The sequence below is a fragment of the Aedes albopictus genome, chromosome 2, assembly GCF_035046485.1.
Source record: "Aedes albopictus strain Foshan chromosome 2, AalbF5, whole genome shotgun sequence".
NCBI lineage: Eukaryota > Metazoa > Arthropoda > Insecta > Diptera > Culicidae > Aedes > Aedes albopictus.
In genome coordinates this window covers 362,285,052-362,302,716 of record NC_085137.1, presented here as the reverse complement: position 1 = coordinate 362,302,716, position 17,665 = coordinate 362,285,052, and the positions used below count along the sequence as shown (strand labels likewise).

Below are 17,665 nucleotides of genomic sequence, written 5' to 3'. Positions count from 1 at the left end.
TGTGAAAAGGAGAAGCGAAAAGAGAAGGCGGTTCCTAGCTCGACCAATCAGTGGTGTTCGCGTTGATGTGGTGGAGGGAGAGACTGCTGAGGGCAATGGTGACTACGAAGAGAATTTCGTCTGTGCACAGTGCACAGTTTGGTTGCGCACATGTGCTTTTGTGTTGGTGCACGGCCGTGTGGTTTTACTCTCTGCACCTCGCACACCTTTCATTGTCCGTTTCGTTTTGATGAGCAACTTCGTCCGGGCGGTTTTTCGTAGGGTTTCGGCCACTTAAACCTGTACGGCCGCAGGCTGATGGTGCTGAAAACTGACCAGGTTGTTATTGTTGTGTTTTCTGCCTCTTTTTAGTAGTTTTTCGCGAGCGTCGCATCGTCCATCGTCGTCGTCGTCGCCGCCGTGTCGTTGTGGTGCAGCTCAGAGTGAGCGTGAGCATTGTACACAAGCATGGATGGCAAGTGAAGCTATTTTATTGGCGCAGCAGTTGCGAAGCGATTTTTTCGCTGACTGGACGCGTGTTTTGCAAAAGGGCGAGAATATAGACCGTCGCATCAGGGACCGCGAATCGGGCGGGAACGAAAAAGGCGACGAACGGGAAGAAGGCAAAGAAGAAACCCGTATGCGGCTGGCGCTGGCGGTTCGGACTAATGTGCGACGGCTCGGTTTGTTGAAGGCGTGGGTGTGCGTTGGAAGTAAATAAACCAACAAAAACAATCGCGGCAATTGTTGCACGTCGTCTCATCGTCGCATTTGGTGTGAAGAGTATTGTGCTTTGGCTACGGCGTTGTGGTTCGGGGACGTATGTAGCGCGCGTGTGACTGTCAGCGTGACAAATGATTATTTTTGAATTTTTATGAATGTAGTTTCAAGTGTCGAGGTGATATATCTAAACCGAGGGAAGAATTACACAATTATCATAATAATACTGTGAATGATTGAGTGTATACACGTTTATTCTGCCTCGCTGAGTTATATTGGTGATATCAATTACGAGAATGCGCACGTAATCCAGTGACAGGTGTGCTGTGTTGACAGAAGGATAAACAAATAGCTTTTGATCGGTGGATACGATTGGTGTAATCAGAATGACAGACATGATTGACCTAAGGATGCATCAGCATATTGCACACGAGATCTACCGGCAGCAGATGCTGCAAAGGATTCCTGGTGAGTTGAAATTTTACCATGGAGTCTGGGACCACTTGGACAGGGGGGCATATTTTGGGCAGCTACAAGTGCCCAAAAGTTAGTTGATAACATAAGTTAATTTAGTTGATTTTTAATCAACTGATTCCAATTTTTGGACATTGTTAGATACTGTACAACCTCACCGTATTTCAATAATCAAGTCAATCGGTTAAAAAAATGACAAAGTTATAGCAACAAGTGCCCAAAATAGGTCTTTCTGTCCAAATGGCCCCAGACCCGAGATGTTCTTGGTGTGCAGCCCTTTTATTAGTTTAGTAATGTCGAATTCGTTTTTGAACCTGGGTTGGAACTGGATTGGCGGAAAATGTGTAAACAAACAAACGTCAAACAAACTCAAACAAACTTTAGTACAAGCGAAACCGAAGTCGAGTTGGGGTTGAAACTGTGATCTCATCCAGTTCCAACCCAGGTTGGAACTGAATCAAAAACGAATTCGACATAAGAAAAATAAGTCTCCCCGAAACTCATTGCCAGGGTTCTCACCGATGTTTCCCATAAAAATCTCCAAGGCAACCAAGGCAAATCTCTTAAGAAAAATATTGTTTGAATTTATGGACAAGTAGCTGCCGAAGTCCCGAATTTTTTTTAATGAAATAGCTAGTTAAGTGCCAGATAAATATTAAAAGCAGCCTTGTAAACAGTTTAATGGACAGAAAAAGACTCACTAGTGAAAACTCGATTATCCGGAGTCGGGTTCTGCTGAGGCTTACCAAACATATATCTGGAGAACGAAATGTTGTATAATGCTGAAATTTTGAAGTTTTGTTGAGGACAAGGTATTTGGAGTACATTGCTCAAAATTTCACTCGATCCAAATCCGTTCAACGGTTCTAAAAAACGTTGCTCTAGAATACTCCAAATACCTTGTACTTAAGCTAACTTAGATTAGTAAACAGTAAAAATAGCTTAGTTCAGTATTCCGTTTGCCAGACATTTGGATGGGAAGCTTCAAAACCCGACTCCGGATAATCGAGTCCGGCCTGTACTACAATTTTCTTCAATCAACCAGCTGCAGTTGAATATTTTGGTTCAAATTATATCAGTCAGTCAGGTGGTCATTTCACAGTTTTTCTTCATTGGCATTATCGTTAAATAGAACATGGTCAACGGAATCCTAAAAAATGACTATACAAAGAGGCGCCGGGCCCGAAAATGGAAATACCTGATCATAGAAGACGCTCGTTTGCACGCAATTTCCCATACACAGGGTTGACATCTTTTGCATTCTGTAGTTATGGGCGCGAGACCGCGGAATAACAGTGATTTGTTCATGCTAGAAATTTGATTTTACTGGAATAGAGATGGGGATGGCACCATTTTACCTTAATGAAAGCACTGAGTAGTACCAATATAGCCACCACGGAAATGACAACTATGAAAAAATAAACGTTTTCATCTGGATTCGAACCAAACTCTACGATACTGTAACAGTATGAAGAGCATACCAACAGAGTTAATTCATCAGCACCTAATAATTAGGCTTAAACTTTTGAAAAACGCTCGGCTTGACTTGTAGAATGGTGTTAGCTTTAGCTTTTACTTATCGGTTTAACCTAGATGTTGTTCCTATTTGGCAATATTACTGTGGACATGTTTATTAGAGATTTGCCTTTATTTTGATTAAGGTGAATATATAACGAAGCTACACCTCGATTATTCAAACGCACAAATCTGAAGAACCGAATGTTCGTTTGTACTGAAAAGTTGATCGATTGGTAACCTGCTGGTGGTGACGAATCGATCAACTTTTCAGCGCAAAATGACATTCGGTTCTTTTGATTTGTGCTCTTGAAAATTCGAGCTGCAATTCAATTTTGCATAACAATAATGTTGGAAATAAAAAGTTTGCATCCGATTATTATTAAATAAGGTGTACAATAACATAGGATCAACTTTGTTGAAAATATATAATAACAAGATTCGCTAGAGTCGAAAATCTGCATCAATGGAGCAATGGATTAAATTCTTGATGAAAAATGCAGTTAAAAGTAAATTTTTCTTCTGTATCATTCAGAGAGCAATATTCTACTACTCTGGACAAATTTTTGACCGAATCCGTGATGCTATTGCAACACAGGACTTAAATAAACATTTTTTAATAATTTCTATGAAAACAAACTAATCCACTATGTCAAGCTGGAGACTGCTTGGTGCGTTATTTTTGAACAACTAATGAGCTTTACCTTTAGTAGAATTGTATAAGCTTCCAATTCATTAAAAACCTCGTGAAAATGTGCATGTTAAGTATGTGGAAAGTTATGTCGAATTTTGAGAAATGGGTTTTTATTGATGTTTTACGAAAACCGCTTCAGTTACACAATAAAGAACATTTTGCTTAACGTTATATTTTTCCTACATATGAGAATAGCTATAGAAAGTTATGCAAAAAACTGATAATGATTTTATTGAAAAATAAAAAAGATATCTCACAAGCAAGTTGTCCGTTTTATAAATTGAACAGTCCTTACACCCCTTTTCTTCTAACCCTTTCATATATAATTTTAATAAGATATAATGGCAATGTAGTCAATATAATAGTGATAACGCGTAGTTCTCAATCAGAGGACCAAAGATTGTTTCCCACTAGTTTATAACATAATCTTGAATTGTATATATCTACACTTAGTAATAATAAGGTTATGTATCTTTGACTGGGTTATATGGGAAAGTTACATCGTATAAGATGCAGCAAAAGTAACTAATGCATACAAAAGTGGAGGTGATATACGTGCATTGAGAGGGCAATATAATGCTTTGTGACTGGAAGCGATATCTTATGTGATTTTCGGTGTTCAGCATTGCGATGTAATAGAGCATCTTATGCGACTATATTAAATTCGAAATCAAAACAATTCTTGTCACCTATGTGTTGAACACTCAGACAACTGAGCATACGAATTTCAAAAGGTATACATTATGACACAGTATGATTTTTGTGAATTTTCATAAAAATGATCTAGTTTTTGAAACTTTTATGCCTAATTGTTTTAAATTCATAATGTGCTCTATAAACTATTTCAGTTTCCAAAATTAAGAAATTGAATTTGAACGCGAATGTTTCTAATTCTAATAATTTCATGTATAGTTCTATTATCTTTTCTTGCTTCATGAATTTCATTCTTGCTGCTGAATAAAGAAATATCAAAACTACATTATGAAATGGTGCATAAAAAGATACAAAAGACAATTCACACCGTCTTCAGCCAGAGGCTGCACCGACTGAACACACTACTTACACTAGACAACGCACAACACATAAAACACCCAGTAGTCCAGTGATGAATTTTTCGTTTGACGAAAAGTATCCACCGACTGGAGCGGGAATCGAACCCACACTTCAAAGCTTGCGATACACCTAGACGGCTGCCGCTGCTAACCGCACGGCCACGAAGCAATAGTGAGCGGTTTTAATATGAAAATGAGCTGCACTGTGCGCATTTTTTGTGTGCAATGCCATCCTTGTCTCCTAAACTACAAATCTGAAGAACCAAATGGGATAGATGCTCCCAGGGGTAAAGTGTGAATAAAATAAAAAAAAACAACGGTCAACTCTGAAAAGTTGTAAATTTTATAGGAAAATGTTTAACTCGTGTAATTTTACTGCAACAGTTCAGCGCGTCGCCGGCTTGTACATAAGCTCACACTCCTCGGTTGTGTTGGACTGCCGAGTTTCTACCTCAGATGGACATATAGGCAACACCATGTACAGCAAAAGATACCAGCTGCAAATGTTAATTATTAATCATCAGGATACAAAAGCACTTGATTCTTGCTGCTTCACATTTATAATAAAAACATTCAATTGACTGCAGTCTTCTACTAATTTTGGAAAGTGCTGTTTGACAGTTAAACATAATCAATCAGGAATTTGATAATGTATTTTTTTTTTTGCCATCAAATTTGTTTACTCAAGTTACGTTTGCAACTGATTCAATAGCATCAACAAACCAAAAATAAAGCAAATGTAAAACAAAATTCAATAATTATCAGATATAATCAAAAGTTTCAATTAAAAGTTTTGTGATGGTTTGGATATTAGAGAAGAAATTCATTCATTTTAGATTTTAAGTACATCTTTAAGCGACTTTTGAACAGATTTCAATTGACGACTTGTTTCAGCTCAAATGGTAAGGTATTATATTTAAATGGACCAATACATGAAATGCGTTTCTGACCTAAATTGGTTGCAGCCCTTATGCGTGATAAATGTCCAAATTGTCTGGTATTGTGGGTTCTATAACATTTACCCGAAAACCATTTACCCGAAAGACATTTACCCGAAAACCATTTACCCGAATGTAACATATACCCGAATGACAAATACCCGAATGCGACATTTACCCGAACGCGACATTTACCCGAATGCGACACTTACCCGAATGCGACATTTACCCGAATAGTTTATTACTATGAACAAATTATGATTTTGTGAATAAAGATCATTTATTTTGTTCAATTCAAAATGTACATGTATTATTTTGTATTGTGAATCAGAAAATCAATTTAAATATAAAGTTCCTCAAGAACCCATTTTATAAAATTTTCTCTGAAATGACCCACGATAGGAATTCACAGAGCATATGCTTGAATGAAACTAATCACTGCATCTTATTTTTTTTGTGTTAACGCTGTTAGCATTCACTCTAGATATTTACCCTTCTTAGATTCATAAGCTGTTTTTTGATAAGTAAAGAACAGTTTATGATTTTAAAAAGGGGAAATCTCTGTTTGTAGGCCAAGTGGTCATTAGCTCAAAACGATTAGAAAACAGGCCTTGGAAAATCAACATATCATGAGAAAAACATTTTTGACAGAGAAGTTTGCAGATTGTTCACCATCAGAACATCCTATTACTGAAAGAAAGAAAAAATCTTAGATGTTGACTTGGAATCCATCACTCAAACATGTAGGTGTAATTGAAAATGTACATCCTAACAATGATAGCTAAATAACAGCTTATTCAACAAAAATTCAAAAATAAGCTTATAAATGGCTTATTCGTCTATTGTACAGCAACAATGATTGTTGGGCAGCTAGTAGTTCGAAAACCAACAAAATATGCAGCAGTGCAACTCGGAAGAACAGCCTTTGAAGAGAAGAAAAAAAAATCTTCGAAGGATAGGTAATAATTTCTCAGTCTTGGGTAAATAAAAACTGCAAGTTTTGCCTTTCCCTTGCCGTTTTGATTTACCGAAGACTGAGAAAGCCAGCATTCTGGAATCAATATATTCCAGTTGTACTCATCCAGCACAATAGGTAATAGTGTGGCCACCAAACAACTCAGTGACACTATTTATGTAAAAGAAACTCTACCACATTTCCCAGAATGCCATCATAACCTCGAATAGGACATTATCCCAAAAGCCATTACCCCGAATGAGTCATTGCCCCGATAGATAAGTATTTTAGTTCCCTTAAGGATATAGGTAAAAAGATGAATTCACGGGTTCCCTTTTTATCACTCTCTCATTTTTTTTCGCACTTTCAATAAAATTATAAAATAAGCAGAGAATTTTAACTTAAATGTGATTCAGCACAGGGCAGTTCATCATAATAGGACCACAGTTAATGCTTACTGATAGACTCAATCAAAATAATGAGTTTATATGTCAAGTGAATCATAGCAGCCCAGCATACAAACATAGCAATCATTGTTATTAGGCCGAATGAATCCGAAAAGATCGATCGATTAGCAGACCTCGAAAGAACATTCTATTGTTAAAAGAAAGGGAAATATCGGATAAAGTTGCTAATTTGGCCACCAGTCAATTGTGAAAATCTTAACTTAAAGAACAGCTTATTATTCAAAGAAGGACAAATCTCCTATGGAGTTAGTACTTAGTTCGTCTGCAAGCAAACTATATAACATTCTAACTCGAAAAAGTAGCCTCTCATGAATAGAAGGAATAACTTCTATGGAGAAATTACCAGTTTAGCCAGTACCAGCCGACCAACTCATCAACAGTTCACGGGTGGACAATGTAAATTCGAAAGAACAGCCGATTTTAAAAAGAAGGCAAATCTTAGAAGAAGTGGAGAATACTTGCAGTATGGCTGCCAGTTTATGACCGTGTATAAAAGTAGCTCAAAGCAGCCTGTGTTAAAAAAAAATGTAATAGCTTGGTAATGAAAAAGTCATCACATTCAGATGTTCTTCAGTTATGCTAAAAACGTTTCCGCAAAACTTTCTTGTTCATGAAACACAACGTTGTTACAGATTACCCCAAGGATTACCCTTTTCTAACTTATTTTTTCTTCAACTTTTAATAAGCTATCCACAGCGAGCATTTTTTGGGCGATCTCCTGATTGATTCAGATTGGCGTTTGGGCTAATAGAATAACTAGCCACAGAAGTCCAATGTCGTGACTGTTCATGTGACTGATAACAAAAGGTCCTCTACAAGATGGACACTTGAAAATAGTAAATTAATGCAATTAAAGTTATTAAAATAATTAAATACGAAATATGACTACAGTGCCATTGGAGTTCTAGTGTATTTCTATTTTCGGGTTAATTGGTTGGAGCCGTAAAAGAACAGAATATTAAAAAAAAAAATCCTCTGATTAAAACAGCATTGTGACCGCCAGTTAGGGGGCATCCATAAAGTACGTCACGCTCAGAGGGGGGAGGGGGGTTCTGAAAAGTGTGACAAGCAAAGTATTAAGTATAGGAAAACCCCGTACGAAGGGGGGAGGGGGGGTTGAAAATTCCCATTTTTAGCGTGACGTACTAAATGGATGCCCCAATCCTGTATCAGAGTGCTTGATGATCACTCAGTCTGATGATTATTAGGTCTAACCAAAGCCTGCTAAATGATATTATTTATTATTGACAAATTATATGGGGATTAAGTACACCATTTTTTTTAATTTTTCGGGTAAGTGTTGCATTCGGGTAAATGTCGTATTCGGGTAAATGTCACATTCAGGTATTTGTCGCATTCGGGTATTTGTCGCATTCGGGTAAATGTCTTTCGGGTAAATGGTTTTCAGGTAAATGTTATAGAACCCTTTTCAACATGTTTAATATGAAATTCCCATGACAAGATATAATCCAGATGAATCTTTAAGTATTTAAAAGAGCAAACGCGTTGAATGTTTGTTGATCCAACTATTGGATCAGAAAATTGAGGTAATGATTTGCGAGCTGACCAAAAAACCATATATTTTGTTTTGGCTAGATTGAGAGTCAATAAATTGTTACGTAAAAGTTGTTGTAGTATCACCAAGTCTTCGTTGATATGATCAATAATTGCACTGGGGTTTTCACAGGGGAAGAATAATGCCGTGTCATCAGCAAATAGACAAGGAACTCCTTTTAACCTTAAATTGCCTAAATCATTGATATAAATCCAAAAAAGAAGAGGCCCTATATTACTTTCCTGTGGGACACCAATTGATGTTTGCAGTTACGTACTTTCGCAATCACCTATCGAAACATAATGTTGCCTATTAGTTAAATAATTCTTGATTAGGTTTAGTGCAACTCCTCTGACGCCATAACGTTCTAGTTTTCCCAGAAGAATGTCATGATTTAGCGTATCGAACGCTTTCTTCTAGTCAATAAATAGAGCTCCTACAGTTTTTTTTAGCATCAATTTCATTAATCCGAAAATCAACTAGCGCTAGCAGTTGTGGTACTACAACCCTGTCTAAAACCATATTGCAAGTTATAAATCACGCTATTTAAAAAAAAAAAAGACAATAGGGGATTTACTAGCATTTTTTCAATTTTTTTAATTAATACATACAACGTAGCAATTGATCGATAGTTATCAGGTAAATGAGTATTATCCGATTTGAATACAAGAATCAACCTAGCAACTTTCAAGCAATCTCAATATTGACCCGTTTCGATCATGATGTTGAAACATTGAGACAAAATTTTAGAAAAAGTAGCACTATTGTCTTTTAGCAAGCTAACAGGAATGTTATCACAGTCTGGAGCCTTTTTAGACTACGTCTACTGCTTAAAGGAAGTGTCATGGATCCTCCTTGTGTAGAGCTCCCATTTTGTACCACCCACTCACTACCTTCGAGGGTGCTGGCAGTAAAGTTTGTACCCTTATATCCCGTGTTCCCAAAACTACTTCTCTAACGGCTTTAAATCCACAGTGAGACTTGTGCAGTGCAAATTCAAAACAAGACAATCAACCGTGAGATGTACACGGGAACAGACAAATTGATTAATTTCGAGTAAGTGTAGTCTAGATGTAGTTTGTAAAACCTTCCTAATTAAACAAATTAAACGAATAAACCGCAGGCCCTGAAGAAAATCCCAACATCTGGATCGAAACGTTGGCGATGAGATAAGAAAATCAACGCTTTTCTTTGACTGAAAGCCGAAATCCCCGAGAAATAACATGAATTAAAAGTCATCCAGGGACATTGCACCCCTTTTATTTTAACTTCTCTTGTCACTATTTTAGTACCGTAAAATGGGGTAACTTTGATAGTTTTTCAGCGAATTTTCTTAATATTTTTCCATGTAACAGTATTTCCCCAAGTTTTATATTTTCAAAACAAGTGCTGGGGTATCAGTTATCAATTGCAATTAAAAGATTCGATAATCTGAAATATTTTGGGTGACTTTTAGTTTTAGATATGAGCGAGAATCAGATTTTCATTTTGGGGTAACTTTGATAATGTCCTGAAAAAATATATCAAATCTTGAAAAATAATCACATATTGAAATCTTAGGAGTATGAACATGATGAGAGAAGCCTTGTGAAATATATCAGATAGCATTTTTATATCAAAACATTGATTTTTTACTAAATTTTACATATAGAAATGTATTTGTGTAGTACTGAGTGGAAAGCACAGTGAAACTAGCTATCAAAAATCATTATCTTTGTAAAAAAATATGTTTAACGGTGCATCAACATATGATTACATGCTATTCATGGTGAGTTCTCTTATTTTGGATTGTTTTTTAATGTTTTAATAACAAATTTTGAATAACATAGATTTATCTTCATGATATTACAAGAGCGTTGCATACTTTTAGGCGTTTATCGATGTATGAAGATTTATGTCCCAATTTACAAAATTGCTTCCATTTCGTAAAAACACACTTCGTTAAGAAATTCAAGGCCAGATTTGGAATCTACTATGATGAATCTATCGTTAATAATAGTCCATTCATTGAAAAAATAGTTGTAACGAAGTCGTATAGCAGATTGTTTGAAGGGGTTGACAAATGACAAAAATATCAACAATTTTTATTTTTTGTCCAAAAAGTTGTATTTAATTTAGGTTTTAATGAAAATTCATCTAAGATGATCTTTCATATGTATAGAATTGATCTACGTTTGCCTTTTTCTTAACTGGTTGAAGGAATCATAGTTATATTGCTAATTTAGAGAAAACTTTCCGTTTTACGGTAGAACGAAAAGCTACCGCAGCTGTCAAACTACTGATTTTCACTTATGTATCATCGATCTACCCTAGCGAGCCCTAGCGATGCCTTGGATAGCCTTGGATACGACGCCGATGATCATTGTTTGTTGTTGGTTTTCAGTTCAATTCACCTTGCAAGCATGCTTTGATTTAGCCTTTAGCTTCAATGATAGAATGATTTTCAAGCCTGCGGTAGGACTTTGACAGCTGCGGTAGAACTCGGCGGCTACCGCAGAGTGGAAATTTTTCTAAAAATCCGCAATAAGATAAACTATACAATGCCTGCCGCACTATCAAAGTTACCCGCATTATCAAAGATACCCCGTTTTACGGTACATTGATCACGTATGAGGTTGTATTTCCTAACAATTTCGTCGAGACAGTGATTTACATTCTCAACCTCTCCAATACTATCAACATAAATTTAACTGCTAGTTCCTTAAAAAGTTAGCTATAAATTGTACAATTTTGGGCTTGATCGGTAAACTCAAGAAGTTAAAGCGATTCTAGCAACATTTTTTTTATTTTACTATCGTTGTTTAACTGTTTAACACTAGAGCGTCGTGTCGAAAGATAAAACTTATCTCGATCAATTTCAACAGATCTAGATCAAAATCAAAGACGTAAGAATCTAGTACCAACCAATCCAAAGCATTATGTCGAAGATTCCACTAAGATGCATAACAATAATACAAGAGCGTCATATTGAGAGATAAAACTTAATGGGCCATGAGACTGTTTGTCATAATGACAAATATTTTTCATTCTAGTCCGGCATTCATCCGAGGTTGCCATGATTTACCTTGTGTTGGTCATGTGTTGGGCCACGGTGTACAATATTTAGAAGGTGATACCTTCCGGAAATCTGACAGTTTTTTAATGACGTAATTCAAATCGTTCATAGGCGTTTACACAATGATCTAGTACTCCAATAGAAATACACTAAAACTCCAATGGCGCTGTAGTCCCTTTTCCTATTTAATTAAATTAATAACTTCAATTGTATTAATTGATTATTTTTCAGAGTTTAGCTTGTAGAGGATCATTTGTTTTGGTAAACAAAATTGATTTGACACTTCTAGTACCGCTACTCACGCTGTAAGGGCGTGGCAAATTAGATGTTAGTCACACGAACAGTCGCGACATTGGACTTCTGTGGTTAGTTATTCTAATAGTACTCCTCACCAATTCGATCAACGTAAAACGATAAGAACGACGTCACATGTTTACATCCAAAAATGATGTTTACATAGGTTACTAGCTTGCCTTATGATATTTATGCCGTGGTGTTGGGCTTGTTTGGCCAAACATTTGTCATGTCTAATGGGACCTTTATCTAGTTCAGTTTCAGCAGATCTAGATCAAAACTGAGGACGTAAGAATGTAGTTCTGATTTTTTAAAAACGTTCATTACTCACGCTATTGTGGAGGAAAAATGAGCATCACTAAAAACATGAATTTTGTATAAAATAAAAGAATAACAATTTGGTAAAAGATCCCTGAAAGAAAATTGAAAATCGGTTCACAGGCGACTGAGAACAAGTTGCTCAAACTTTTAGATCCCACTTTTTTCTGATCACGGTATTCCGCGTAACGTTTTTCATCACGGTATTCGGAGTGTGAAAGTAATTCTAACAAAAATGTTACAAAATGTGAAACTGTTTTTTTTTTATACTAGCTAAATTTTATACTGATATCATCGTCACTTCGAAAATAGGTGTTTTAATAAAAAAAAGTGAGTTCCCTACACTCAAAGATTACGGAAAACGTACAACCATTCTCCTATAATTGATGGATCGAACAGGATCAACCCAGAAAAACCGCCAGACCCAATCGAATTGGCGTCAGCCGTTGTTCCTTTTCCTTATAAATGTACGCTCGCATGGGTCCCGGATCTGTTTGTTTTAACGGAAAATTAGTCCCGTCCCAATCTTTCATCTGTTGTTGATTTTAAGAGTTTCGGTCCCAAAATCGAGCATATTTTAGTTGCTTGACATGCCTTATGCTTACGTTGTTGCAGTCTTATATGCGGACGATGATGATGGCGATCCTCACCGCAGGAGATGATTAATGGTATTTAGTTTTAGGTTTTGAGGAATAAGAAAAATTGAGGGGGTGAGGTTTGTTGGGTTGCATGCGAACATGCACGCATGGTTCGATTCGAAGGATGCACGTCAGTTTGTTCGGGAATCTAGAGCATCGAGTGTCGAACGAGAAGAATTCGTTCGATAGAGCAGGAATTTGGTACATCAAGGGTGAGGGTCCTAGTGTCAGGAGTCAGGACGGTCGAAGAAATAGAACCAGAATTCATTCACTTTGGCTAGGCAAACAGACTGACAGTGTGTCGGAGGGATAATTAATATTGTGTTCTTTCTCGGGTATCATTTGTTCTAGCATCAGAGAGAAGGGTGAAAGGGCAAACGTGTGAGCGATGAACACGTCTGAAGAGAATTTTAACAGGTTGAAATGTCAATCTTGATGGAGGGTGAACAAATTTTTGACGTGGCAAGGATCTTGATAGGTCAACTCGAAAATTACTGTGACGCCATGTCCCCCGGGGATGGGATCGCTTTATGCGGGCGTGAGATTGACTTTTGTTTCGTGATTAATTTTTGACTGGGGACAGTGAAGTTTTGATTGATGATATATCAATTCAGAACGAGATTACATACACAGGAATGTCGATTTGCTAGTTTCGTCCTCTTAGGTTTTGTACCTTTTCCCAGGTACATGTTGCAATGTGAAATTCTAAGTTGATGTTTTGAACTTTTTGAATTTTGAGTCCCTGATTGATTACACGAATTAAAGAAAAATATATAACAATTCTCAATCCAGCGTACAACATTTCCTCCGGAATTCTGTTTAACAGGCTTGGGTCGATTAAGAAGTTCTTCGTCAGCGAATATCAGGCTAGTTTTCCAGAAGGTCAATCAACGACGGATGGATGTAGTGAAGCGAATAAAACACGGCAGGCTGCGGTGGGCTGGTTACGTAGCTCATATGCCGAAGAAACGATTAAAGTCAAAACCATATTCAGCAGAGAACCTTGAAGAAATCGTTGACTTCGTGGAAGGCCGCGCAGACGTTGGCTTTATGCAATTGAGGAAGGTCTAAGGAGTCTAAACGTTCAGGACTACTGGAAGCGCTTGGCCCAGGACCGAAACCAAGTGGGCCCGAGCCCGAATGCTTCATTCTGCATAATCCTGTGAGTAATATGTTGACAATATTCGCACAATTATGTAAGCGCCAATCGCACTTGAACGCTTCAATCAACCTGTCACATTATCGTCATCCTGCCAAATGTTCTCTCACTATGCTAACTTCACATGCCTAAACGTGAAACAACAACCATGTGCTAAAAACTAACAACCCATTAGTGAGTAACGATGGGACGCGAAAAATAAACTCGAAAACCTTGCGCGGCATCTTGCGGAAAAACGCACTCGGTGGCAGTGTTAGAACGTCATGCGTGGTTTTCAATTTCCCGTAGATAATTAAAAGAAACATCTCATTTCCTCTCGTCACTCATTATGTGACAAAATGTGAGCGCGCGCACTCGTGCTCGCCAGGCCAGAGGTCACACCGCTAAAAGAAAAGAGTTAAAGCCGGAAAAATGACGTGTTGAACACGGGAAGAAAGGTGCCACGGCAGCCAGGCCTCGGCCATCCCCTGCTGTCTTGTCGTCGGTGGTCTTTGGGGTAAGCTTTCCATTGATGCGTTGTCGCGTCGTCGTTTTCGTAACAATCTTCCGTGGACGGACCGAGCGTGGTGGCGGTAATGTTACATGCGTTTTTGTTGCGATGAGAAAGCATACCTCTCACCGCCGCACCGCTTCCTTTGTGCCCACAGAAACACAGCTCAACAATATTGCAAACGCAAGTAATTACAACCGACGAAAATATGGCTTCCACAATAATTGTATCACAGAGTAACAGCAGAGAGTGCCGCTTGACGCCGGAAAACTACGGTCATATGCGAGGTTCATTGTGTTGTAGTTACTTCTGTAATGAGTGTACGAACAATTTCTTGTTCCTTCGCAAGTTATATGGGATAATTGCTAATCTTTGCCTTATAATGACGGAACAAAATGAATTCTACAATCATTTTTATCAATTGTTTTGTTAAAAAAGTAAGACATCCTCCTCACTAACAAAAACTAATCCCGTGTCAGTTGTGGAGAAGTAGAGGTGATCTCGGTTTATAGTAGTAACACTCGTTACACTAATATTCTTTACCTTCCTCGATGACCGTAAGGACTTGTCCGGCACCGTTATTGACTTAATAAAGTTTGGAATTCTCGAAGGTGCACATGAAAAAGCTCCGTTTGTTGGTTTGATTGCATGGCCAAGTGCCAGAAGAAGGTTAAAAATCAGCACAATATTTGCACACCAAAAATTTCTAAAAATTACATCCGACGTAAAAAAAAAACATATACATTTCTATTCAATTTCCCAGAACTTTACATTGAAGAATTTTTCTGCATAGAATGTTGAATATGAGCTTCGAACTGAGAGCAATCTGTTAATGTATAAACTGATGGGAATATGTGTGCAATATGGCGTGGCAAAGCCAATTTTTTTCGTTTATATTCATTTTGAGTAATAACTTGTAAGAATTATTAAGAAAAACGAATATTCAAATTTTCATTTTTTTTCTATACTTACATGGGGCATTATGGGGCACGGTGAATGGAGACCATTGATTTTTAGGGTACCCATTTACCGTGCCCTTTTGTTTCAATTAAAAAAATAAGTGGAATCGTACTTTCTTGGTAAACTTGCTTCGATAATGCAAAATACATACCTGATAGGTGAATTTAATTGCTTCTTGAAGACATAATTTCGTAACTGCATTTAGTTAATCACTTGAATCACGTAAGCGCAGTTTTTGTTTTTTTTTTATTACGAATGCAGTGAACGAGGAAAATATTAATAAATGTAAACACACTTTAGTGTCAAAATGGTACTAAAAAAAGTTTCTAACCCGCGTTTTGACATGGTAATAATTCATTAGTGTTGTATTAAATTAAAGTGAAATTATCATACGATTCCATTGTAATATGGAAATATTGAAAACATATTCGAAGGCCCACGGTGAATGGCGACTTGACGGTACGTAAATATTAGGATTAGAATCAGATTCAATTCATTCAGATTTACATGAAAGGATTTATTTAATGCAACATTGTTTGTAAACTTCATACTGCAGCCAACCATCAGCTTGTAATTTTACAATCACATGCAGAATTATTTAGACAGGGATAGAGGTCACTTTGTTACAGCGAACTCTATGTAACAATTTCTAAGTATGTACGCTACCCTACTTATAAACATTACTTTTTGATTAGTTCCAGATTTAGCCTTCGGTGACAGTTCTGTCACGGTTTTTTTTCCGTAAATGTAGAAAAAAATAAATAAAAAATTGTTAAAATCAGATATGCTTATTAAAGGCATTAAAAGTTCGGCGCCCTTATGCTGGTACGTGTTGTTAAGGTATCCGCCCTATGGTCGATTTTTTTACGAAAACACTGCTGAAAGAAATCCTTGGAAGACTCCTTCAGTATTTACAAAAAATATTTCTTAAATAATCCCTGGAGAAATTTCAGAATAAATACCTGGAGGGTCCTGGGGTCTCCAGTTAGCCTATGGTTCGCCAATCCGGAGACGGCGGGTTCGATTCCCGCTCCGGTCGGGAAAATTATCTCGACTCCTTGGGCATAGTGTATCATTGTGGTTGCCTCACAATATATACCGTGTCCAATAAGTTCTCATACAAAATACAAATTTAGAAAATATCATTTTATTCCACATATGTGATTCATATTTTCAAGGCGAATACATGTATTGAAAAACCAGAAAATACTTATTGAATAAAGCATACGGCTTAGAATAATTTTAATTTCTGTTTGTTTTTATAAGCCTAGCAGTACACTTCCGTTTTCTAAAATCCGTTTTCTCCGGCACGCATGAAAAATGTTCGAAAAGTTTTTCATTCTACGGTAGCGTAATAGAGTCCATAAGGATAAATTTTGAGTTTGTATCTCAAGTTATGTATCAAATGGATATACTAAAGCTTAAACAATACAGCTTTAGTGATGGTAAGAAATTTACAAGTAATCTCAACTTGGGCTGATTTTCATGAAAAAAATTGTCATATCAAAGATAAACATAATAAAACCTTGGACAAAATTTACCACAATAGGAATACAAGCATGTTTTAAAAGTGAGAATGATGTGAATCAACCAGATAAGATGCAGGCGTGCTTCTTTACCACAACAAATCTCATTAAAACAGGCAAATGGACATTTTTGTTTAATTTACGTTTTATTTTGTACAAAATAAAACGGCTTCATACTTTACCAATACAGGATCTCATATTTTTTCTCTTCTGGTCATAGTTGCTACTAGCAATGGAGAGGACAGGAACCTAATTTGTTTCAACTTAAAACCATTACTCGTTAAAATACGACGAAATACCAATGAAATGGCGTGCGTGCCAGCTGAAATGGACTTACGACACATAAGCGATTAGCAAAGAAGGATAAAGGACAGTTACTTCCAAAACATATGCTGTATTTGGTCAGTGTTAGTTGACCTTTCAATAAATAAATTTACTTTGAAAATACTATGTAATTACAGATGTGAAATGAATTGAATTCGATTTTGTATGAGAACTTATTGGACACGGTGTACAAATTAATGCAATGGCAGGCAAAGAAAGCCCCTCATTGATTAAATGTGGAAGTGTCTTAAGAACACTAAGCTGAAGAGAGGCAGGCCAAGTTCCAGTGAGAACGTAGAGCCATAAAAAGGAGAAGAAGAAAGAAGAAGACGTGGAGTAATTTCCAAATGGATTTTTAAAGAATGTCTTAATTAATTCCTATATAAATCTCTGTACCTGCCTTTCTCAATAAACTCCTGAGGTTTCCTGTTCGTATGTCTCTACAAAGCTCTAAATGAATTCTTGAAAAAGCTTATTGAAACGTTGCCGGTGGAATTCCGGATAAATCTATTGAGATATTTCTGGAAGAATTCCGGATACCCCAATGTATAA

General features: G+C 36.9%; 1 protein-coding gene across 1 annotated transcript in view; it reads left to right on the top strand.

Moving 5' to 3' along the window:
- Positions 1 to 204: 204 nt before the first annotated feature.
- The window catches only part of LOC109430237 (T-box transcription factor TBX6), a 436,935-nt gene continuing 419,474 nt past the window's right edge, over positions 205 to 17,665 (top strand). Inside the window, exon 1 of the mRNA XM_062852882.1 lies at positions 205 to 1,167. Within this exon, the coding sequence (XP_062708866.1) occupies positions 1,086 to 1,167 (82 nt within the window). The 5' untranslated portion in view covers positions 205 to 1,085. The remainder of the gene's footprint in view (positions 1,168 to 17,665) is intronic.